Genomic DNA, 24,636 nt, shown 5'->3' on the forward strand with positions numbered 1-24,636 from the left:
AGTTAAAAAACAAAATAGGCGGTCAGTCCTCACTGAAAAGGTTCTTTTCTTGCAGGAGCCAGAGATAAGGAAGAGACCAATAAGGAGGAGCTGTACGAGAGCAACAAGCGTTTCCTGGGCCCCTACAACCCTGTCAGCCCGTGCCAGAACATTCTGCGTGTTATCGCGGTGACCACCTGCTCCCCATCAGCCCTGGGCCTTCCTGGGGCGATGGGGACAAGGGAGGAGGGGCAGCACCAGCCTGCCCCAGTGCTTCCTCCTCCCCTTCCATCCTTCCAGGCTCAATCTTCTTTACATTCCTTTGCATGCTTTCCTTGACCACACAGGCCCATCCTGTGGGCTCCCAACCCCTCTGGTCTGTGCCACAGTGCGTGGGCCGTGTCACCAGCTCTGGGGGCAGGGGCCATGTCACCCCTTCTTTTGTAGCTTCTCCTCAAAGTGTTTGACACTCACGGATTAACTGAGTATATGCACCCCTGCTGACCTCTGCATATGTCTGGGGGTGTTAGTGCGTCCATATACGGCTCACTCTGGGTCTGCCCATGTGTGTCAAGATCTCTATGCCTTTGTTTCAGGAATTTGGAGACTTCCTGGGGCCCCAACAGGTAAAGGACCTGCTGCTAGCAGCCCTGGAAGGGCTGAAAGGTGGCTCAGAGGCTTGGGGGAAGGACTCGGGGGAGATGATGCAGCTGGCCTCGGAGGTCACACTCAGCTCGGTGCTGGAGCGGTACCGACACAGGGCACTGGAGGTGGTAAGGCCCCCTGGGGGCAGGGGCTGGGCTGGGAAACCCCACAGGGCCCACTCATCCCTCAGGCAGGGTAGGGCTGCTGGTGGCTGAGTTCTAGATGCTCCCAACTTGCAGGTGAGAAAGAACTCGCTTATCGGCCCCCAAGACAGCTCAACTATCAAGTGTGGGGTGGGGGAGGGCAGCAAAGACAAGCTGTCTCCCAGGGAAGGGGTGGCTGCTCTGTCTGCCTGTCTCCCCATTTCTCCCCTCTGCGTCCTCCTCTCCCCTCTCTCTTCCCCCACCCTGTCACCGCCTTCCTTCCTCCTCCTGTCTCCCTGCTCCCCCATCACCCCCTTGGCTTCTCCACTTGGGCCTCTGCCTGCTCCTGGCCACCCTGGCTGTACCCCAGATCCCAGAAATCATGCAGGGCATCTACGTGCACCTGAGCCACATTCAGGAGCCACGGGCCCGAGAGGTGGCCCTGCTGCCCGTCTCTCTCCTGGCCAGTTCCTTCATGACCGAGGTCGTCGTGGCCCTGCTCATGTGTCCCCTCCCACTGGACAGGTACCAAGTGAGGGGGGCTTCCAGCCACTACACTTCAGAGGGTTGATATAACCCTGTTCCCGGGCTGGGAATCCCTTCTTCTACCAGAGGAGCCCCTCGCCCTCCCAGGTGGTCCCTCTTCTATGATCTATGATGCTTATGACAACTGTTAAGTCCTTCCTGAGCACTGCCAGGTGTCTGTGCTGCACATTTATATGTTTTCTCACAAGTGTAACAACCCCATTCTATAGATAAGGAAACTGAGGCTCATGGGAAGTTGCTAGACCTAGGCACCTACTGAGCAAGCAACAGAATGAGGACCTAAACTCGTATCTGACCAACTCCAAGCCCAGAGCGCTTCAATGATGCCATAAAAGTAAAACTGAGTGTTGGTCCTGATTCTGCCTCCAGACGCTCTGTGGTCTTGGGTAGCCTGCTTGCCCTCTCTGGGCTTGAGTTTTCCCCCATATGCAAAAGGAAGAAATAATCCCCCCATTCTCACCCCAAATGGGTGGTCATGACAAGTAATGCAGCCAGTCATGCTGAGTGCCTGCCCTGTGCTCCATGCTGTCAGCCTTCAGGGACCTCTGGTCTGATGGGCAGAGGGGACTGTGGCCAGATGGTGATGAGCTCATGGGCAGGGGAGACAAATCTGGCTGCTCCAGTCTCCCAGCTCAGGAAACGCTCCCACACCTTTGAATGAAAACAAGGCAGAAGCATGTGATCCACATCTTAAGGTAGCTGGTTGAGAGTGAATGGAAAAGAATTATGCAGAACTGTGCAAGTGTGGTGCGCTTCTAACCAGGAGAGCTGGTGTCATTCATAGAAACCAAGATCAGTGCAGGGGTGACACACTCCCATCTCCCACCTGGAAGAATTTAACCCTTTCTGGCTTCACTGGAAACCAGGGAGTTTTCTTCTTGGAGCCACTAAACATTCAGACTCAAGACTGCCAGGGCCATACCTGACCTCAGTTACTCAGGATATAGGACAGGGCAGAGTCCTTACAGCAGCCTGTGTAGCAGGCCAGACAGAGCTGGGACAAAATTTAAGGAGGCCTCACTCTCAAGTGCCAGTCCTGTGCTTGCCTGATTGGAGGACCTCCTTACATGTTGTGCCCTGGATGCCTCACTTTCCTCACCCTAGTATTGGCCCTGGTCCTCCCAGGTGAAAGGTGTAGGTGCTGCCCTGGCTTAAGTGGCTCAGGCTTCAAAGGAACTAGTGTCTCTTACAATAACTGTCTAGACTTTGCTTCCAGGATCCCCACAGGGACAAGCCCAGTCACAAGAGTCACTGCACCCTGAGAAGCTCAACGCCACAGCGTCCCCAATGGTCCTTCTAGTTAATTTATAGTTCCTCCAGCCCAGACGCAATTTACCAATTGGGTCATTTTTACCATAAGCAATGTTGCCTAGCAACATAGTTGACATACTATCTTTATCAGGTTTCCAGGGGAACGGAGCTGGAAAGTTAATGGAAGGTTCAAATCTTAAGCAGAAGGGGGAAAGGGTTTTGTTAACCCTTTAGTGCACTGGCCCTGTCAGCATTTTCACCTCCCCACGACAGGAGTGCCTACAGGCTGGTGCCTGCTGGCCCAGATGCTTTCCCCTGCCTGGTATACTGCCTTCTAAGGGACAGGAGTGGGCCCTCCTTGACATTATGTGACAAATGCAAGATCCAGGCCCCGAAGGGCTCCTTGGCATAGAAGAACAGGCACAGGCTTTGGAGTCATCAGGCCTGGTCACTTCTGGTCTCTGTAGCTCATTAGCCGTGTAGTCTTGGACTGGTGATTTCACCTCTCTGAGCCTTAACTCCACATCTGTAAAATTAGAATAAGAACCCACCTTGAGGGTCAGTGTAAGAATTCAGTGACCTTGAGTATCTTGAATATCTTGCTCACGTCTGCTGGCAGACAGCAGATGCTCAATATTTGCTGAAGTAATAAACTGTATGCAAAGCACCTGGTAAAGTAAGTACCTGAGTCATAGGGTTTTCGATAATTGTTAGCCCCCCGCCTCTTAGGGAGTGTTTTCTTGTCCATTCCAGAAATTTTCTGGTACGTCCATGGATGCCATTTCAAAGGCACCTTCCCTTCTCCCTCCCCAAACAATTGGGCGGCAGGGTGTGCCCCACTGCCCTGGTCCCCACTAACCATCCCCACCCTTGACCCCCCAGCAATGGAGCAGAGATGTGGAGGCAGCTGATACTGCGCAAGCCCAGCTGTGACGTCCGAGATCTCCTGGATCTGCTCCTGACCAGCCTGAAGGAAAAGCCTGTCACCAAGAAGGGCCGGGCCTCCGTCGTGCCCCTAGCGGTGAGGACACCCCAACCCGCTCCATCACTGCCCCATCCCATCCTCCTCCCTCCTCCCCTCCCCCTGAGTTCTGCACACCCATCTTCTAGTTCCCTGCTCTTCCAGGAACTAACTGTGTGGCCTTGAGCAAGTCTGTCTCTGGGCTCTTGTTTGTGATCCACTGGACGACGATAGTACTGTTACTTACAGTGACGGCAGCAGCCTGGAATAGTGGACACAGAATGACCTGGGACTCGCAGACCTTAGTCTGAGGGCTGGCTTTGCTCCATTATTGTTTTGTAACCTGAGCAAGCTCACTTCCCCTCCCTGAGGCTCAGTCTCTGCATCTGTAAATGGAAATAATAATATCCACCTCATATAGCAGTTGGGAAAATTAAACGAGGTAACCCGTTCACTCATTTAGCAACATAAAATGTTTAAATGCTTCTGCTGCCAGTCTCAGAGGTCAACCCTCGGAACACGGAGGGAAAGGGCTCTGACTGCAGAAAGGGGGCTGGGTGTAGAGACAGATTTCTCTCTGCCTCTGTCACCAACCCCCTGGTCCTAGCCAGCTGGATAATACCCCCACTCATCTCCTTGCTTCCACTCCAGCCCCTCCAATCTGTACCACAGCTAAAAAAATCTTTGAGAAATGCACATCTGTTCTTCTCAACCCTCTCGATGGCTTCCCATTGCCCTTGAGAGTAACACAGTGCTCCCACCTGTGCTACAGGCCCTGCACCCCTCACCGGCCTCTTGCCCTCACCCCTCACCGTGATCCTCTTGCTTGCATGGGTCCAACCTCGTTGTTCTTTGTCAGATCTTCTTCTTCTTCTTTTTTTTTTTTTTAATATTTATTTATTTGGTTGCTCCGGGTCTTAGTTGCAGCAGGCGGGCATCTTAGTGTGGCATACGTGTGGGATCTAGTTCCCTGACCAGGGATGGAAGCTGGGCCCCCTGCATTGGGAGCATGGAGTCTTATTCACTGTGCCACCAGGGAAGTTCCCTGTCAGATCTTCTTAAACACTGCTATCTTCTGTTACAGGGCCTTTGCACATGCTGTTTCCTCTGCCTAGACTGCTATCCACCAAGTTAACTTCTGCTCAACCCTTAGCTCTTATCACCTCCTCAGGAAAGCCCTCCCTGATTTCTCTGACCAGATCAAATCGGTGCATATTATACTTTGCTTCACATACTTTATCTTGGGAGAGTTTACCCCAGCTGTGATTTAACAATAGCGTGTGCATGTGTGTGTGTGTGAGTAATCAGTGAGATGCATGAATTCAGTGCCTGAGCCTGATATCCCCAAAGTCCAACATACACCTGGCACACAGTAGACTCAAAAATTTTTTGTTGTTTTGATCAATTTATTCAACAGATATTGAGCACCTACTATGTGCCAGGCATACTCATAAGTTCTGGGGATTCAGCAGAGAGCAAGACAAGCTGGTGGAGGGAAGCAAATAAAGAGGAACGAGTGGTACTATCCCTTTACAGAGGAAGATACTGATGCTCAGAGACATTCCATGTCTCATGTAAGGTCACACAGCTAGTGAGTGGTGGTGCCAGGACTCAGATCTCCTGCCCTGGAATCCCGTGCTTCACCACTGGATCTCTCTGCCTCTCTCCCCCAGCACTGAGTTCAATGAGTAGGGCACCAGCACCCATTCCTTCCCTGGTTTGGGCATTCATGCACTCCTCCTCTGATCACTGTGTGTTGGTGTATTCTCATGTCACTAAGAGGAGGCAGTGAGGGCAGCCTAGTTTAACGGCCCTCAACGAAGAGGCAACTGGTGTCCCCCTCACCGTCTGTGTGCCTGTGTTATGAACCAGGAAGAGGCAGGGCTCACTACAGCACATAATCTGAAAACCTGGCTTCAAGTCCCAGCTCTGCCCCCGGGAGGCTGGGTGACCTTGGGCAAGTCTCTTCACCCCCTGAGCTTGTCTCCTCCCCTGCACAGTGGGATGAAGACTCTACCTCACAAATGTGGGAAGAGATCCTTCCACCATGATTCTTCCAGGGGTGTGTCAAAGGCAAAGGGTCGCTGTGATTGTTCTGGGGCAGGGCTCACCCAGAGAGCCAGGAGCTGGGGTGTGGTATTTGGGGGGGAATCTGGGCTTGCCCAAGTTGGGTCAGAGAAGAGCAAAGATCCAGGGCCAGCCTCCTAGAGAAGCAGTCCAGGCCCTGCCAGGAGTGCTGGGACATCTACCAGATCCCACCCCCCACCCCCCCAGGCAGCCAGCGGCCTCTGTGAGCTCCTGTCTGTCAAAAGCTGCATGGGCCGCGTGAGGCGCATCTACCCCCAGCTGCTCCTGGCCCTGCTCATTCAGGTCCATTACCACATCGGCCTCAACCTGCCTGGCCGCGTGGTTTCCCACAAGGACGCCAAGAAAGACGGACAGCCCTCTGGTTTCGTGCCCGTACGGTATGTTCCTACTGTCCCTGGCAGGGGGAGGGCCACCAGCAAGGGCCCTTCCGAAAGTCTTTAGGGCAATTGATCAGTAGAAATTAGCTTTGGGACTAGAAGAGAAAACAGACGTGCACTTTTTTTTCTTTTTTAATTTATTATTTATTTTTGGCTGCGTTGGGTCTTTGTTGCTGTGCGCGGGCTTTCTCTAGTTGTGGTGAGCGGGAGCTACTCTTTGTTGTGGTGCGTGGGCTTCTCATTGCAGTGGCTTCTCTTGTTGTGGTGCATGGGCTGTAGGGGCATGGGCTTCAGTAATCATGGCTTGCGGGCTCTAGAGCGCAGGCTCAGTAGCTGTGGCCCACGGGCTTAGTTGCTCCATGGCATGTGGGATCTTCCTGGACCAGGGCTCGAACCCGTGTCCCTGCATTGGCAGGCGGATTCTTAACCACTGCACCACCAGGGAAGTCCTCAGATGCATACTTTTATGAGAGAGCCAATCATGTGTTCAACAACTGTTTGTGAGCACCTGCAGGGTATGTCCTCTGCTTAGTGCTGGACGGCAGGGAAGAATCAGCTTCCCCCGAGGAGCTCACCATTTCGGTTTTCCTCTTCCCTCCCTAGAGATATTATTTGTATTAGATTTGTACCCAAGGCTGAACCATTTGATTTTTATTTATTTATTGGAACAGGTAATATAGGCACATGGGTAAAAATCTCAAAAGGCATTAAAAGGGAGTCTCTGTTCCTCTCTTTACCCCAGTCATCTGCCCTAAGAACCAGGTTCTTTCTTGCCCTTCAGAGGGGGTTGATGTAGGGCTAAGCCCATGTGTTTTCATTCTCTACTTTTATACCAATGGTAGTGGACCTTACACAGTTATATATTTTTGCTTTTATTGTATACCATATCTCTGAGATCATTACATATAGAGCTGCCTCATTATTTTTAACAGCCGCATAATATCCCTCTGTGTAGATTCCAATATACCATCATTTACTTAACCAGGATCCTCTCGATTTAGGTGCTTCACAGCATTTTGCAATTAGAAACAGTGCTGCAGTAAGTGAGGCTGTTTATATGTCTTTATACTTACATGTGATTGTATATGTAGGATGAATTCCTGAAAGTAGAATGGGTGCATCTGAAGGTTTCTGTATTTAAATATTATGGTGGAATAGGAATATGTGGTGGAAAAAGTTCTTGACCAGTGAGTGAAGGGAAAATGAAGGACCTCCTAAAGCACCCAGTTTGCCAAATTGCCTCCCACAGAGGACACCGCCGCCAGTAGTATATGACACTATTTATTTCCCCACAGCTTCACCAGCACATTCTCATCTTTGCCAATCTGAAAGTTGAAAAAAATGGTATTTTGCTGTAATTTTAGTTTGTATTTCTCTTATTATGAATGTGGTTGAGGTTTAAATGCCATTTCTGTTTCCTTTTCTGTCAGCAACCTGTTCTTATTCTTTGCCTAATTTTATATAGGACTGTTGGGAATTTTTCTTATTAGTTTGTAAGAGCTCTTTATATATTAAGGACATTAACTCTTTGTCATTTGTATTCCAGTTTATCACTTAACCTGCAACAATTTGATGGTTTTTTGCTATTCAGAACTTTAAAATTTTTATGTAGTCCAGTTCCTCAGTCTTTTCCTTTCTGGTTTCTATTGCGTGTTATGCTCAGAAAAGTGCTCTTTGAGGGATAGAGGGCAAGTAGTTGTGTAGCTGGGCTTGAAGTCAGGACACCTTGGGTTTGAGTCCTGGACTATAACAGTGCTTTGCACTTTGGGTTAAACCAATTTAACCTCCTGGCAACTTGGTTCCTTGCCTATGAAATGGGGTAAGCAGTTCCTACCCTGACAGGTGTGTTGTAAGGACAAGATAGGATCTCATCACAGACGATACCATGTGCTGAGGCTGCGGAGAGAAATTTGTCTGGCAGATGGAACTGATGGTGGGAGAGACTTGGGTGGAGGGAGGTCTGGCCTGTTGGGGCAGGGTGACATGAGGTCTCAGCCCCCTTGTCTTGGCAGCTGGGTGGTCAAAGTGGTGAAAATCCTTCTGCTGAAGATGGGCTGCTCATACGAGGCTACCTTTCTGGAGGACCAGGGTGGCTGGGAGCTCATGGGGCAGGCGGAGAACCACCACCGTGGAGTGTCCCTGCTGGCCAGGTGAGGCCGGGGACCCCCAGGGCAGGGGTTGGAGGGAGGGGAGAGACCTCAGGGTCTTTGGAAAGACCTGGGTTTGCATCTCTCTCTGGGCAAGACCCTTCCCTCACTCCATCGTCTCTCCTCTGAGACTGGCAGAGTATCATCTACCTCAGAGGTCAGACAATTCAGATGTGAAAGATAGCACACACTCCACAAACTGTCGTTAGAGCAGTACCTGCCATTGCAGAGCACTTAGGTTATTTATGAAGCACCTTTCTCACCACATTATGAATTTAGTTCCCACGCTAATACAGAAATTATGGTCTAGCCGAGCAGTTTATAGTGTGGCCTTGGAGCAGGTCTACCTGCGCCTGAATCCCAGCTTACCACTTCCCAGCTGTGTGACCCAGGGCAAGTTCGTTTCCTTCTCTGTGTCTCAGTTTTCCCACCAGTAGTATGGAAATAATAACAGGGCCCACCTCCAAGATTTAGGGTGAGGATTAAAGTACTTTGAACAGCCCCTGGCATATAGTAAGAGTTCAACACAGGTTAGCTTTTATTATCGTCATGCTGACTGGTGGGGCAGGGATTATTAATGTACATTTTGCAGGGGAGGGTGCCAAGGTTCAGAGGGGGACAGTTATATACCAAAGGTCACACAACCAGGAAGTGGCAAGGCTTGGAAATTACCTGCTGACACAGATCAGGGCTTTTCCCCCCAACCACACACGGCTCCCATGGGGTCAGGAGAAGGGTGGCACCTTGATTTCACTAATGTGGCTCCTGCAGGAAGAGTCTGCTTCTTAGCCCTGCACTCTGAGTGTCCAGGATGGTGCTCTCCCCAGGGGTCTCAGGATACAGCCGCATTTATTGAGCACTTGCTATGCTCTAGGCACCATGCAAAGAGCCGTACATTCATGGACTATTCCATTTAACCCTCACCATGACCAATGAAATAGCACCATTATTTTCCCAGTGTTACCCATGAGGAACCCGAGACCCAGAGAAGTTAAGTGACTTGCCCAAAGTCACACAGCTAGTGGTAAGGCCAGAATTTGAACCCAGTCTGTCTTATTCCAGACTCTGTTCTTGGCTGACACACTTTCCTGGATTCATTGATTAATGAAGCATAGTGCAGACTTGAGGGTGCATCAGAATCATCTACGGGGCTCGTTAAAACGCTGCTTGCTGGGCCCCACCTCTAAAGTTTCTGATTCAGTTAGCCTGGGATGGGAGCCTGAGGATGTGCATTTCTAACAAGTTCCCAGGTGATGCTGATACTGCTGGTCCAGGAGCCGCACTTTGAAAACCACTAGCTTAGTAGAATGAACGAGGCAGCTGGAGTGGGGAGCCCTGGGTTGGGGCTCCAGCTCTGCCATTTTCCAGCTCTATGACCTTGGGCACTTCACACTCAAAGCCTCTGTTTCCTCATCTATGAAATAGGTTAACAACAGTAACCTACCTCAAAGGGTAATGGTGAGGATCAAATGCAATAACTACTTGAAAGCGTCTGGCTGCTGCCTGGTGCCAGTGAGTGGGTCCTCACACCCTTTCCTTCCTGTCTCTTCCTGCTGGAGTGGTCCTGTGCACTCAGGGGTCTTAAGCCTGTCTTTCTTACTGATTTGCTCTGTGCTCTCAGGCAAGTCACTTTCCCACTCTGGGCCTCAGTTTTCCCATCTGTAAAATGAAGCAGTTAGACCAAATGGTCTCTGAGATCCTGTCCAGGTGGGAAACCCTGGGGATGCAGGAACCCAGGTGACTTGGGCTTGCCCAGAGTTTTGAGTGTTGGGGCTAGGCCCCCACCCAGCACATCCCCCCAGGGCTGGAGAGCCTAAGGGCACTGTTCCCCCACCCCCAGGGCCATGGTGCACTACTCCTGCCAGGAGCTCTGCCGCATCCTCTATCTGCTCATCCCGCTCCTGGAGCGAGGCGATGAGAAGCACAAGATCACCGCCACTGCCTTCTTCGTGGAGGTACAGACTGGGCACTGGGCGTGGGGCAGGGGTCCCCCCGGGCCTTCCCCTGAGCACAGGCCTCAGTTCCCATTGCGGGTCATTTCTCCTGTGCAATAAGTACTTAACACTTTAGAGTCTTTCCTGAACATGATTTCTTTTGAGTACAAAGGCTTCGTAGCCCTCTCTCCCTCCTCGCTCCCATCTCTCCTCTTCTTTCTACCCCCTCCACCCCATTCCATTCTTCCCAGACTCCCCCTTGCCCCAGGCAACCACCAACCTTTGCTGGGCACCTCTGTGTGCCAGGTACCAGATTGGAGACACAAATATGAATTTGACTCTACCTTGCTCTCAAGGAGTTCTTGGTATGGGAGGGGAGACAGATCACATCCCAATTATAACACAGGGTACTATAGAGTGACTTGTGCTATGATGGGGGCAGTTCAGGCTGTGGTGGGAGAACAAAAGTCTTGGATGTTGGGTGGGGGAACATCAGGGAGGCCTTCCTGGAGGAAGTGACAACTAAGCTGAGTGAGTGTATGGGGGTACTGGAGTGGGTACTGGGGAGAGATTAGTCAGGAGAAGGTTGGTAGGGTTGGCCCCAGAAGGGAAGACTTGCCAATAACAATAGCCAACATTTATTGAGCACTTACTATCTTCTAGGCATATTCTAAGAGCTTTACACATATCAATCCATTTAATCCTCACAATAATCCTATGATGCATATACTATTCCATCCCCTAGTTTAGAGGAGGAAACCAAGGCACAGATTTAAGTAACTTTCCCAAGGCCACACAGCTCATAAGTGGCTGATCCAAGATTCAAAGCCAGACACCTGGGCTCTAAAGTACACTCTCTCTTTCATTTTGTGTGTGTGCTTGTGGTTGTGTATGTGGTAAAAAATATATATTTCATGAAAGTTACCATTTTAACCATTTTTAAGTGTACAGCTCAGTGGCATTAAGTGCATTCACACTTTTGTGCAACCATCACCACCATCCATCTTCAGAAGTTTTTCATCTTCCTTCCCAAACTGAAGTTCTGTACCCATTAAACACTAACTCTCCCTCCCTCGTTTCCTCAGCCCCTGTAACCGCCATTCTACTTTCTGTCTCTATGAATTTGCCTATTCTAGGTTTCATATAAGTGGATTCATCAATATTTGTCCTTTCATGTCTTGCTTATTTCACTTAATATAATGTCTTCAAGGCTCATCCATGTTGTAACGCAGGTCAGAATTTCATTCTTTTTTAAGTCTGAATAATATTCCGTTGTATGAACATATCACATGTTGTTTCTCCATTCATTGGTCGATGGACATTTGTAAAACCCACTCTCTTAACCGCCATCCCATCTTCCTCTTGTGACCTGCTGGCTGCCACACAGGGGGTCTGGGCTATCACCAGGGTCTGTACAGTGGGGCTCAGAGGTTCACTGTCTGCTCAGACAGTGCAAGGTTAAGGAAGGCTTCCTGGAAGAGGTGCCATTTGAGCTGGGCCTTGAGTAAAGATTGCCAGGCGGGCAGAGGGCAGCATGGCAATCCCGGCACTTCTTGCACCTTTCTGCCTCTCCAGTGGACTGTGAGTTTAGGGAGTAGGGACTACATTGTGTTTATGTTGCATCCTTAGACCCAGCTCCAAGAGGGCCCCCAAGAAGTGGGGATAGAATGGATGAGTGAGCACCCAAGTGAACACTTTGCCTGGCTCTGCAGGCACCAGCAGAATATGTCACCTCCAAGAGGACAAGCGTGTGTCTTGGAGCCAGGAGTCGGGGTTACAGCCTCAGCTCTGCTGGGGTCTACTTCTAATTTCCCCCATGACCCTGGTGAGGAAAGGGAAAGTGCCATTTCTTGAGGGGCTGCCACATGCCGAACAGCACGCTGACCTCTTTTATCTGCTACCCCACTTATCAGCACAGCAGCACTGAAAACCAGGAATTGTGAAGCTCATGTGTTGGCGAGGTAAGAGGCAGTTTTCAAGGTCACACAGCTCAAGTTGTCCAGAGAGATTCAGACCAGGTCTGCCCGCCTGGCTCCTCTATCCTGGTCAGCCTCGTGGGAGAGGTGGTCCTCTGTCTGTTAGTGGCTGCCACAGGGGCTCTTGGCGGAGGGGTGGTGGAGGTTGGGCTTCCTGTGTCCACAAGGTCAGGGACAGTAGGCTTAACCTTTCCCAGCATTCTCCTGGAGCCCTGAGCAGTGGCCCTCCCTCCCTGGGGCAGGGGTCCTCACCCAGCTTCAGTCCTTCTCCCACTCCCCAGAAGAGGTGGCCCACTCCTGGCCAGAGCCAGGCCCACCATGTTCACAGTGGTGCTTTGATGTCGCTCAGATGTCCCTCCCTGGCTCCCCCAGCCCCCCATGCTGTGACTGTGTGTGTGCTTGCTTCTTCCAATGGCGGGTGAAGTCCTCAAGGGAGCTGTGTGACCTTCGGCAAGTTGCTGAACCTGTCTGTGCCTTGCTTTCTTATAATACAGGGATAATGAATTGCCTATCTCATAGGGGTTTTTTTTTTAAGCAAAAATTTTAAATCTTTTATTGTTTCACTCTTATTTTCAAATAATTTTAGATGTAACAGAGGAGCTGGAAAAATAATAAGAAAGTTCCTGTATATCCCACACCCAGCTACCCCTGACAATAACAACTTACATAAAAATCGTACAATAATCGAAACTAAGACGTGGGTACAATACTATAAACTACAGACTGCTTAGATTTCACAGTTTTCCACTGATGTCCTTTCTCTGTTCCAGGATCCATTCCGGATCCCACCTTGCACATTAGTTGACTTAATGGGACCTCCTTCATCTCCTCTAATCTTGTCTGTCATGGCCTTGGCACATTGAAAGACTAACTCTAGGTATTTTGTAGAATGTCCTTCCATTCGGCTTTGTCTCATGTGTTCCCATGATTAGACTGAGGTTATGCATTTAGGAGAAGAACCTGTATAGGTGAGGTGACCTCTCAGGGCATCATGTCAGGGGGCCCATGACCTCTATTTTAACTTCTTATTATTGATGATGTTAACTTTCGTCAGTTGGTGAAGGTGGTTCTGACTGTGAGGGTAACACGTATCCTTTTGTAGTTAAGAAATATATGTGGAGAGAGACTTTGAAACTAGGCAACTTAAACTTTTACCCCCTAATTTTAGCATTCATCAATGGATCCTGCCTGGAGCCATTATTCCTGTGGTTTTCTAATGGTGATTTTTCTATTTCCTTCATTCAGCCTACAATTATTAGTTGGAATTCTTCTGTAAGAGTTGTTCCTTCTACTTTCACATATTTATTCAGTCATTTTTTTATAGAAATACAGACTCGTGGATATTTACTTGATTCTTTGGGTTATAATCCAATACTATCCTTATTTTTTTTTTAACATCTTTATTGGAGTATAATTGCTTTACAATGTTGTGTTAGTTTCTGCTGCATAACCAAGTGAATCAGCTATACCTACATGTATATCCCCATATCCCCTCCCTTTTGCGCCTCCCTCCCACCTTCCCTATCCCACCCCTCTAGGTGGTCACAAAGCACCAAGCTGCTCTCCCTGTGCCATGCGGCTGCTTCCCTCTAGCTATCTATTTTACATTTGGTAGTGTATATATGTCCATGCCACTCTCTCACTTCGTCCCAGCTTCTCCATAGTGGCTGTATCAATTTACATTCCCACCAACAGTGCAAGAGGGTTCCCTTTTCTCCACACCCTCTCCAGCATTTATTGTTTGTAGATTTTCTGATGATGGCCATTCTGACCTCTCATAGGGTTTTGATGAGGATTAGGTGAGTTCACATAAAGCACTTAGAACAGTGCCAACACACTGGTGCAGAGCAGCGGTGTTGTATAGATGGGTGGAGGGCGGGTGGTAGGTGGAGCCCCACTTTTCCTGCCTCCCCCACTCCCCACCCCATCAACTGTCCTGCCTGCTCTCTCCAGCTCTTTCTTCTCATCACAGACATAGGGTCTCAATAGTCACAGTAGATGGAGGACAAGGGAGCAGATGGGAGAAGTGCTTATGAGGATAACTAGGCAGGAACTGAAGACCGGTTGGGTGCTGGAGGTGGGGGGCAAGGGAGAGGAAGGAGATGAGAGTGATGCCTGGTTTGGGGCTGGGACAATGGGGGTCTGGTGGTGCTAATCCCGCAATGGGGGGCACTGGAGGAGGGCAGTTCTTTTGTGGTGCGCAGGCTCCAGGGCGCGTGGGCTCTGTAGTTTGTGGCACAAGGGCTCTCTAGTTGAGGTGTGCAAGCTCAGTAGTTGTGGCGCACGGGCTTAATTGCCCCGCGGCATGTGGGATCTTAGTTCCCTGACCGGGGATGGAACCCACGTCCCCTCCATTGTAAGGCAGATTCTTTACCACTGGACCACCAGGGAAGTCCCAGAGGGCAATTCTAAGGAGGAAAGGAATCATTTCTTGTTGGATGTGAACTCAGGCAACAAGTGTTCCCTGAGCACACACTTCACCCCAGAGCTTGTATCAGTTAACAGGCGCCCAAGGAGAAAGGCTCAGTTTGTGTCCTCAAGGAAGCCGCCAGTGGGATAGGATATGGGAGGCAGATGCATAAGCACATGGGGGCACTAAGGTTTCCATGTTCAGGGCTCCCAGGGGCCCAGAGAAGGGGGCAGTCAGCCTAGGTGAGGCCTGGGGACACTGTCAAACATGGCTTCAGGGGGGCTGAGTTTTGGATGGAGCTGTGCACGGTGAGCTGGGGCTAGAGTGGAGGTGAGAGCCCCGGCAGAAGGGCATCCTGCCCGCACAGAGGGGACAAAACAGCCTGGGTCATTCCGTGAATGATGGGCAGCTTGGTTAGAAGCTGGCTGGTGGTAAGAATGTGGGCTAGAGGGTAGGCAGATGTGAATGAGGCCCCAGAGGCAAACAGGGCCTGAGGTACCCCTTGGGCCAGGGAGTAATTACCCTTACTTCCTCAGCTCCTCCAGATGGAGGAGGTGCGACGGATCCCTGAGGAATACTCTCTGGGGCGGATGGCAGAAGGCCTGAGCCACCGGGACCCCATCATGAAGGTGCTGTCCATCCGAGGCCTGGTCATCCTGTCCCGAAGGACTGAGAAGGTGAGGGGAGCGTAGGGGAGAGCCCACCCAGCCAGGCCCCTGACAGGAGGAAGGATGGAGCTTAGCCATCCTTGACTCTCCATTGCTGGTGGCTGGAATCAGAGCTCATTTCTGTCTCTGCCTCAGTTATCCCATCTGTAAAATGGGTATCACTTAATAATTCCCTCTATACTTTATTCTTTAGAAAATAGTTTCTAATTCAGATTTTTCACAATGACCCTAAAGGCAGCGTGTACAGGAGGGGCTGGGGATGACAGTAATTATTCCTATTTTACAGATTAAGAAACTGAGTCCCAGATTGTTGATATATCATTAACGTTTTTAAAAGTGCTGTGTTTTTCTCTACCAGGCACTGTTGTTGCAGCTTAGGATTTAGAGGGACAAAGGGACAGGATATAGACTCAGAAAGCTAACTAACAATGCATGGTGTCATCTATATAGTGCCAAGAAGGGGGGAGACAATAAAGGGCCTCAGGTATCCAGGCTAGGAAAGAGTCAGTGAGGCCAAAGAGGGCTTTGGGGACAGCAGAAGCTTGAGTGAGGGCATGCCAGGCAGGTGGGACAACATAAGCAAAGGCCTGGAGGTGGGACTTGCTTGACCAAGTTCATCTCAGTGAATCAGAGGCTGGGTCTCCCACCTGTTAGCACAGATAGGAGCCCCCATCCCAAATGCTCCTTCTCCACAGACCACCAAGGTGCAGGCCCTCCTGCCCTCCATGGTGAAGGGTCTGAAGAGTTTGGATGGGCTGCTGGTGGTGGAGGCGGTCAACAACATCAAGGTCATCTTCAAGGGGCAGGACCGGAAGCTGATGGACAGCTCGGTCTATGTGGAGATGCTGCAGATCCTGCTGCCACACTTCAGTGATGTAAGGAATCCCATGGGGGTGGGAGGATGGGGTGGGGTGGCACCCGGAGGGCAGTTCTTTACTGCTCTGGGAGTTGCAGTAGCTCCCACAGCCTGTTGGGACCTGGGCAAGGCCGAGTCAGCCCAGGGGAAGGGGCACTAGTCCCAACTGGTCCTCATCTCTTTGTAACTGGTTTGCACAGAGAACATTCCTTTTCTAATTAGTTCTCACAGAGGGAGGTCTTTTTGTGTCATCAAGTTTCCCCAGAGACTTGCCTCACTGTGATTGGTCCACCTAGAGAGGTCACTGGTTTTTGATTGGTCTCAGCAGAGGGGGGCATTTTCCCACTTTGCACGAAGGCACATTTTAGGCTAGTGGGGGCCCTGGCTGGGAAGAGCGGGCAGAGCTCCAGACCTAGGCTTTGCTGAGGGAGACGCCAGCCCCAGATCAGCCCCACCAGGTGGCCTTCACTGTTTTCTGTCTCTGTGTGACTTGCCCCTGGAGGGGCCCTCAGAATGAGTGGAAGGAAGGCCATGTGCCTCCATGTGGGGCACAGAGGCCCAGGCAGCCTCCTGGAAGACGGAGCATGCCTGAGCCTCTGGATCTGCCCCAGTCACGAGAGGACGTGCGCTCCTCCTGCATCAACCTGTACGGCAAGATGGTCCGGAAGCTGCGGTGGCCCCGCACCCCGGCCATGGAGGAGCAGCTGATCAGCACCTTGGTGCCCCTGCTGCTGACCATGCAAGAGGGCAATGCCCAGGTGAGCCAGGTGAGTGCGCACGGCCCTGAGCCCTGAGGGCGCACCCCTCTTTACGGAACCCAACCTAGAATCACAGATGATCCATCACCGGACAGTTTATTTATGTCTGGCCAAGTCTGTTTACCAAAGGTACCCATGTCAGTATTTCTCTTCAAAACAGCCAACTTCGCTTGTATGTTTCAAATAGGAATTGCTTTTCCAAAATCCAGTTTCATACAGTTTTTTTTTTTTGGGAACACATTCTGGCTATCCTGGAATTCCACAGCTCTGGTGTTCTCTTCCTGTTGGCCCCCAGAAATGTGTGAAGACCCTGTTCCACTGTTCTTGCTTCATGACTTGGGAATTGCCAAAAAGAGCTTACAGTCGGAAGCCCTGGGACAACCAGCAGCAGATGGTGGCCAAAATTTGCAAGTACCTTGTGAGTGCTTCCAAGACTACAGTGGGTCCTTATGAGTATGCTGGAGGTGGCAGGTTCTTTCCTTGCCTCTTTCTTCTTTTTACATGAGCATCCTTACTGACAATTCCATTACCACCTACAAGTTGTTGGCTCCTGGAAGTTCATCTTTGTCTCTGACTCCTCTCTCCACTTCTGGTGTTCCCTCTCCATGGCTTACCGGACATCTCCCCCAGTGAACCACACTCACCTTAAGCTCAGCATGTCTCTTCTGAACTTATGCCCATCCCATGTCAGTTCTGCTCTGTCCCTCTAGATCCCCAAAAGCTGAAACCTAAAACTCTCTGAGGCTTATTCCTCTCCCCCACCTTCACCTTTGATCAATCTTAAATATCCTTAATACCTCTGAATCTGTCTTTCCCTCCCCCTCCCCACTATCATTACCCTTAGTTCAGGTCATGTTTGTTTCTCATCAGGGCCATTGGTCCAGCCATCCAGTGGGTCCCCAAGCCTTGAATCTCATCCCCTCCAGTCCATTCCCCATTCAGGCCACCAAAATGGTCTGGTTAAAACACAGTCTGTCTATATTATATCCGTGCTTGAAGGGCTCCATTGGCTCCCTTTTCTACAACAGTAATTCCCAGTGTGTATTCTTCGCAACACCAGTCCTAAAAGATATGCCCCACAGGGGAGAAAAGAAGTTCCAAGACACATAAGTTTGGGAAATACTGCATCCTCATCTTCCTCTTGGAGATCTGCAGTGCCATCGGTACATTAAAGCTCTGAGATGTTCTGTGCTGAGGAAATGTTTCATGGTTAATTCATGGTTTCCCAAAGTTATTTAACCACAGAACTCCCTTTCGAGATAACACCTGAGAACATCCTGCAGTAGGAGAGAGCTATATATACAGTGAAATGCTGCACTGCAAGATGCAGCCTGGTTCCTCCACATACAATTTGGGAAGCTTTGCCATCTAGTCCCATCTACCTTCCCTGTTGTTATGGGCTGCGTTCCCCAGGATGCAGACTCTGAGGCAGAGATTGGCATGCAGGAGGTTTATTAGGGAGCACCCTTGGGATCAGTCCCTGTGGAAGGAAGGGCAGAGAGCAGGAGTGGCAGAGGGAGGAGTCAAGCTGCAGTGTAGTTTCAGGGGAAGTCTCAGCCAACACTATGCTGAGATTCCTCACATTGGAACTAGGGGTCAGGTTTCCACATAGACCCAGGCATCTGTCAGTTTCCGGTTCTGTCCCTTGAAGAAAGTCTTGAGGTTGTGGATTGCCTTGTCATTGGATGCCAGCCAGCCTGGGAAGGGTCATGACTTTGGGCCAGCAGTTCTCTTCCACCAAAGCAATCTGTACCTGGGGGAATAAATCCTTTACACCCTAAGGGAGATCTGGCTGGGGCCTACAGCATCCCCATTCTCCCACCAACCTAACAAAAATATACAAAGTAACAGATTGTTACTTTGCAACAATAATCGTTATCAACAATGCTCAAAACCTCTGCAATCCAGTGCCTAATATTTTACCTCATTTTACAGAGGGAGAAAGGCCTGGAGGAAGTGTTTGACCAGGGTTGCTAATTCAAATACTTACCATGATCTGTGACTGCGCAGATAATGATTATAAGTGACGTGGAGGTGGTAGGGCTGTGACAACCTGGAGTGCCCAGGCTCTGGGTTTTCTTGGTTTTTTTTTTAAGCATTGGTTTTATTTTATTTTTTTCCTTTTTAAAAAAAAAAATTATTTATTTATTTATTTAGACTGTGCCAGGTCTTAGTTGCGGCACGCGAAGTGTTAGTTGCAGCATGCGAAATCTTCGTTGTGGTATGCGGGATCTTTAGTTGTGGCATGCGGGCTCATAGTTGTGGTATGCGGGCTTCTTAGTTGCGGCATGCAAACTCTTAGTTGCGGCATGCATGCGGGATCTAGTTCCCCAACCAGGGATTGAACCCGGGCCCCCTGCATTGGGAGTGCAGAGTCTTACCCACTGAACCACCAGGGAGGTCCCCCCAGGCTCTGTTGAAAGCACGAGTGGAGAGCTCCAGCTCAGCATGCAGCCCACTCTCACCAGGGCCTCCAGTTTCACAAGAAAATCTAGATTTTTATAAGACATTAATTAACAATCAATTTAGCTTATTTAAAACACTGTGCTGGCCCCTGCCCTGCCAGCCACTTGTGGCCTGTGGGCTGCCAGCTTGTGACCTCTGCATTAAGCCCTTCCGGATTCTCAGTCTCTTCTTTGCTCTCCAGGCATCAGCAGCTCTGCTCATATGAAGGTCAACCTCTAGCCTTAGCTTTAAGAAGGGGTCGGTAACCTAGTCATTCATTCATTCATCCAACACTTTCTGGGTACCTGTGCCATGCCAAGCTCTGTCCAGGGTACTGAGGACTCTGAGCTGAGTGAAATGGCCCCTTCTTTTGGGGGAACACCAGATTCAGTGGGGGAGATAGGTATAAATAATTATAGTCCAATGTCATAGGTGCCATGACAAAGGCTGTGCAACATGCTATGGAAACATCAAGAGTGGTGGGATCAGCTTTGCCTGATGGTTGTGGAAATCTTTGGGGAGGAGATGGTTTCTGAGCTGAGTGTCAAAGAATGAGAGGGAACTCATCAGGAAGGAAAGAAGGAAAGGCACTCCAGTCAGGAGCAATAGCTTGTACCAGGTACAGATCCGGGGAGAGCTGGGCCATGACCTGGGACCAGAGCATGGTGTGCATGGAGGTGGTGATGGAAGTTGAGATTGAGAAATAACATGATCATGAACACTTTGCCCACCAGGCCCAGGAGTTTACTCCCTGACATGCAGATTGTCAACAGGAGAGTGATCTGATCAGACTTCTCTTCATCTCCCTCAACAGTCTCTTAGCAGATTGCCTGCCCCCTAGTTTCTACTTGATCACACCCAACCTGAACACCACTGTCAGACTATTTTGCCCAAAACATTGCTTTGTCATTGCCCTATTAAGAATGAATGTTGGCTTAGTATTTTCTAATGCATAAGGAAGCCCTATTCCTATTTGGATTTTAAGGACTTTTAAGACCCTCCTAAGTCTCTAGTTTATTCCCCACTGCTCTGTAACTTGAATCCTTTACCTTGGTCAAACCTGTCTCCTTAGTCATGTCCCTCGCATGCCATGTCCATTCTCAGCTCTGGCTGGACTTGCATTTTACTTTATTTTTTAAAATAAATTTATTTATTTATTTTTAATTTATTTTTGGCTGTGTTGGGTCTTCATTGCTCCGTGCGGGCTTTCTCTAGTTGCAGAGAGCAGGGGCTACTCTTCGTTGCGGTGTGTGGGCTTCTCTTTGTGGTGGCTTCTCTTGTTGCAGAGCATGGGCTCTAGGCGCACGGGCTTTAGTAGTTGTGGCACGTGGGCTCAGTAGTTGTGGCTCGAGGGCTCTAGAGCACAGGCTCAGTAGTTGTGGTGCATGGGCTTAGTTGCTCTGCGGCGTGTGGGATCTTCCCAGACCAGGGCTTGAACCCATGTCCCCTGCATTGGCAGGTGGATTCTTTTTTTTTTTTTTTTTTTTAATTAATTAATTTATTTATTTTTGGCTGTGTTGGGTCTTCGTTTCTGTGCGAGGGCTTTCTCCAGTTGCGGCGAGTGGGGGCCACTCTTCATCGCGGTGTGCAGGCCTATCACTGTCGCGGCCTCTCCCATTGCAGAGCACAGGCTCCAGACGCGCAGGCTCAGTAGTTGTGGCTCACGGGCTTAGTTGCTCCGTGGCATGTGGGATCTTCCCAGACCAGGGCTCGAACCCGTGTCCCCTGCATTGGCAGGCCGATTCTTAACCACTGCACCACCAGGGAAGCCCTGGCAGGTGGATTCTTAACCACTGTGCCACCAGGGAAGTCCCTGGACTTGCATTTTAGAACTTACCTTCCGGCTGTAGCAGGTGGGTGGATTGGAAGAAGAGACGCCCAAGGCAGGAGGACCATTGAAGTGACTGTTGCAATCAGCTAAGAGAACATGAGGCCTGGCCTCTGGGAGAGTCCAGAATGGGTAGCAGAGATGTTTAGGAGGCAAGGAGCCAGGACCTGACTGCCTGACATGGTCCCCATTCCTAGCTTTGGGAGGGGTGGATGGGTAGTCCCTCTGAGGGCCCAGCACTCTCAGGTTTCTCTTTGTCCCAGGTGGCCACCCATCGAGACAGTGCCTTCATGTTCCTCAGCCAGAGCCTGGAGTACACCAAGAGTTCCAGGGCCTCCCTCCGGAAGTCCTCGGTCATGTTCATAGGTAACCTGCCCTAGCAGAACTAGTCCTACCGCTTCCTCCCCTTGGAAGGAAGCTGCGGCCCTTCTGGCACTGGGTGGATGCCTCCCCTTGGGTGCAAGACTTGGCCAGCAGACAGCCTTGGTATAAATTAGAAAGGTCTCCCCTCCTCTGAGATCACTGCTTGGGAAGTGAGCCAAGGTCACAACCTTGGCATCTGTATGCAGAACTGCTGCTTCCCCCCTGAGTACGGTGGGGTCCGGGTCCAGACCCAGCAGGAGCTTGCTGTTGACCTCGGCAGGAGGCGCCAAGCTGCACAGTGGAGAAGTGAACTAGGATCTCAGCTCCATGATCCCCTTTCTGTGTGACCCCAACTGAGTCACTTACTCCCACTGAGCCTCCTCCGTAAGATCTGTAAGATCATCGGTAAGATGGGGATCAACTCCTACTTCACGGACCGGATGAGAATATTTTTTGCGTGTGTGAACACTGGCAGATAAATCTGCTCCCTCAGTGTTCGTCACCTTCATCCTTCTTTCCACAGTCCCAACCTCTGCCTTTCTGGGGGAAAAACCATAGATTCCCCTCGCTCAGAGTCCCCCCATAGGACCCTTCTGATGGCATGCTTTCTCCTCTCAGCTACTCCCCTCCCCTCCGCTCCCTGAAATATCCACACACCCTTCAAGGACCAGGAGACCCTACTGCAGAGAGGCTTGGAGAGGATGACTTTCCCAGCCCCCCACCTCGTAAAGCGATGTTTGAGTACCTTCGCCCAATTCACTTGCAGTTTTTCATCCATCCTGTCGTCCATGCATGCATTCATTGGCTTATGCCGCAAACATTGATTGATCCTCTACTCTGTGTCAGGCACTGCGCTTAGTCTAGAGAAACACAGAACTTCTCAGGAGGTGATGCTGGTGTTTGGGGGTGGGGAGGTGTAGGGGGTGGCTCTTAACATGATCAGTTCCGGGACATATGAGTGATGCCCAGGACAGGGGCCGAGGGTGGCGGGGTGTGCGGGCAATCCCTCAGGGTGTGGGGACCGGCTCAGGGACAGCTTCTCACACAGAGTGACATTATTTCTTAAATTCTGACATCTCTAAATCTTGCTCCAAATTAATCACTTCTAAAAATGTTGGTGTTTAACAACCTGGGAGTCTTCTCTGTGTCAGGGCCTGTGCTGGGAAAAGAAACCTGGGTAGCACCTGCATCAGCCCGCAGACAGCTCCTAGTGTGGCATTTTGATTCCTAACCTCTTGTGGGTTATGGATCTTTTGTGAGACCCTGAAGAAAGTTATGAGCACTTTTCCTAGAAAAATGCATATAAGCATACACTCAGAGACTATCCTTCCTACTCCCCCATCCCCAGTGGATCTAAGCTGAAGAAACCCCTGGTCTGGTGGGAGATGTTCATGAATCACAAGTAAAATACAACACAGTATATACAGGTAGAGAGAAACTCAGAGAGTCTGGGAACCCAGAGAGGCATTTAACTAGCTTGGGGGCAGGGTCAGGAAAAATTTCCTGGAGGAGCGACTGTGTTAAACTGAATATTCAAGGACAAATAGGAATTAGCCAGGCACAGAAGTGTGGGAAGGGCCTTCTGAGAGGTACGGCTCATTCAAGGATCCGCAGGTACTTTAGTAGCTGGGCATGCAGGCTGGGAGCAGGGTAGGACTGAGCAGTGTGGCCGAGGAGCTGAGTCTCAGCCCCTCCCGGGGCCCCACTAACCACCTGCCCAGAAGGTATGCGAAGCACTTGGTACCCTTCCTGTTACTGTGGCTCAAACTCCCTGGAGGAGGGGGTGCCGAGGCAGCACTTCCCTGAGTCTAAGGACACTAAGGACAAGCCTGGGGAAGAGACCACCTAGGGCCACCTCTCACAGTCAGCTGCAGCCCAGCTCCTGCCCCTGTCCTGGTGCCACCCCTGCCTGCTGGACCTGCCACCTCTCCTAGGAATCTGTGTCGTAGGGAATCTGTCCCAGGTCAAGACAAAGTTCTCTTTTTGTGTCCTTATTTGTGGGGCTGGAAGAGGGTAAGGAGAGCTTTTCTGAGGGGGTCTGGTCCAAAGGTGGGGGTCGGAGTCAGGAGGTGGAGGCACTCACCTCTCGGATTATGCTCAAGGGTCCCTGGTCCCCTGCATGGAGAGCATCATGACAGAAGATCATCTGAACGAAGTTAAAGCCAGTAAGTCCTGCCCTGCGTTGGTGAGATTTCAGAGGCCAGTGAGGGAACGAGTAGGCTCACAGTGGGTAATGGGAAAGGTAAGGGTTATGTCCCAAGGCCAGGGGCTTCAGCTCAGTCCAGTTGTGTTGGTATTGACCCAGACAAGTACATGTTAAGTACTGTGTAGTCACCAAGACACAGACACACAACCCCACCCTAGGGGAGCTTATGATCCAGGAAACAAGGTTCAGAAAATAAGACCAAAAACCATTTAGTGTAGAGCAAGTAGTTCAGACTCTTAAGGGAGCACGTAAATTTTGTAACTGGGGAAGCTGATGGGAGCATGAAGGTAGGCTGGGGTAGTCCAAGAAGGCTTGCTGGAGAAGGCAGGTGTTGATTCAGGCTTCAAAAGGCATGAACAATTTGAAGAGCTGGGAGATGAGGGGATGCTGAGCAGAGTGCTTAAGCCAAGGCATGAAGGGAGAAGGATGAGGCGTGAGACTCATGGGGGGACCTGGTCTTAACAAGCGACTTCTCTCCTCCCCATGACTCAGCTCTGGAAAACTTGAGACACGACCCAGAAGCATCAGTGTGCATCTACGCGGCCCAGGCCCAGGACAACATCCTGGCCAGCTGCTGGCGGAACTCTTGGCCACTGCCACATGGGGACTCTTGGGTGTGTGACCCGGCCACCACGCACCGCTGGAGCCCTAGCTGTGAGAACCTGCCCACTTCCCACCAGCGGCGCTCCTGGATCATGCAGGCGCTGGGTTCCTTGAAGATGTCCTTGAAGCAGTGATGTCCCTGAGCCCCCAGCCCTCCTCGGAAGTGGCCAGGGCCCCAGCCATGCTCACTATAAATGCCACATGTTTTGCCTCTCCTCACGGAGTGTTTCTTATGAGATGAGCATGGCCTTCATCATTGAGTCAGTCAACATTTACAGATGCACATAGGCTGTCTTGTCCACATCTTATAAGTGGGGAGGCTGAGGCTCAGAGAGGTGGTGTGGCTTGCTCAAGGCCACACAGTAAGTCTGCTAGATGTCTCAGGTTCCCCTCGTTCACAGGGAGAGAATAAGAACAAAAGGAGATGATGATTTGGGCAGCCTTTGGAGGAG

General features: G+C 50.5%; 1 protein-coding gene across 1 annotated transcript in view; it reads left to right on the plus strand.

Annotated features, from left to right (window-relative positions):
• MROH7 (maestro heat like repeat family member 7) overlaps positions 1–24,318 on the plus strand; it is a 45,076-nt gene extending 20,758 nt beyond the window's left edge. The window contains exons 10-23 of the mRNA XM_068537539.1: positions 56–168; positions 576–752; positions 1,138–1,292; positions 3,447–3,585; positions 5,800–5,990; positions 8,003–8,140; positions 9,978–10,092; positions 14,994–15,134; positions 15,821–16,000; positions 16,593–16,748; positions 17,035–17,157; positions 21,276–21,378; positions 23,478–23,540; positions 24,074–24,318. Of these exons, the coding sequence (XP_068393640.1) occupies positions 56–168; positions 576–752; positions 1,138–1,292; positions 3,447–3,585; positions 5,800–5,990; positions 8,003–8,140; positions 9,978–10,092; positions 14,994–15,134; positions 15,821–16,000; positions 16,593–16,748; positions 17,035–17,157; positions 21,276–21,378; positions 23,478–23,540; positions 24,074–24,318 (2,039 nt within the window). The remainder of the gene's footprint in view (positions 1–55; positions 169–575; positions 753–1,137; positions 1,293–3,446; positions 3,586–5,799; positions 5,991–8,002; positions 8,141–9,977; positions 10,093–14,993; positions 15,135–15,820; positions 16,001–16,592; positions 16,749–17,034; positions 17,158–21,275; positions 21,379–23,477; positions 23,541–24,073) is intronic.
• The last annotated feature ends 318 nt before the right edge of the window (positions 24,319–24,636 follow it).

Source organism: Eschrichtius robustus, chromosome 3 (assembly GCF_028021215.1).
Source record: "Eschrichtius robustus isolate mEscRob2 chromosome 3, mEscRob2.pri, whole genome shotgun sequence".
In the NCBI taxonomy this organism is placed as follows: Eukaryota; Metazoa; Chordata; class Mammalia; order Artiodactyla; family Eschrichtiidae; genus Eschrichtius; species Eschrichtius robustus.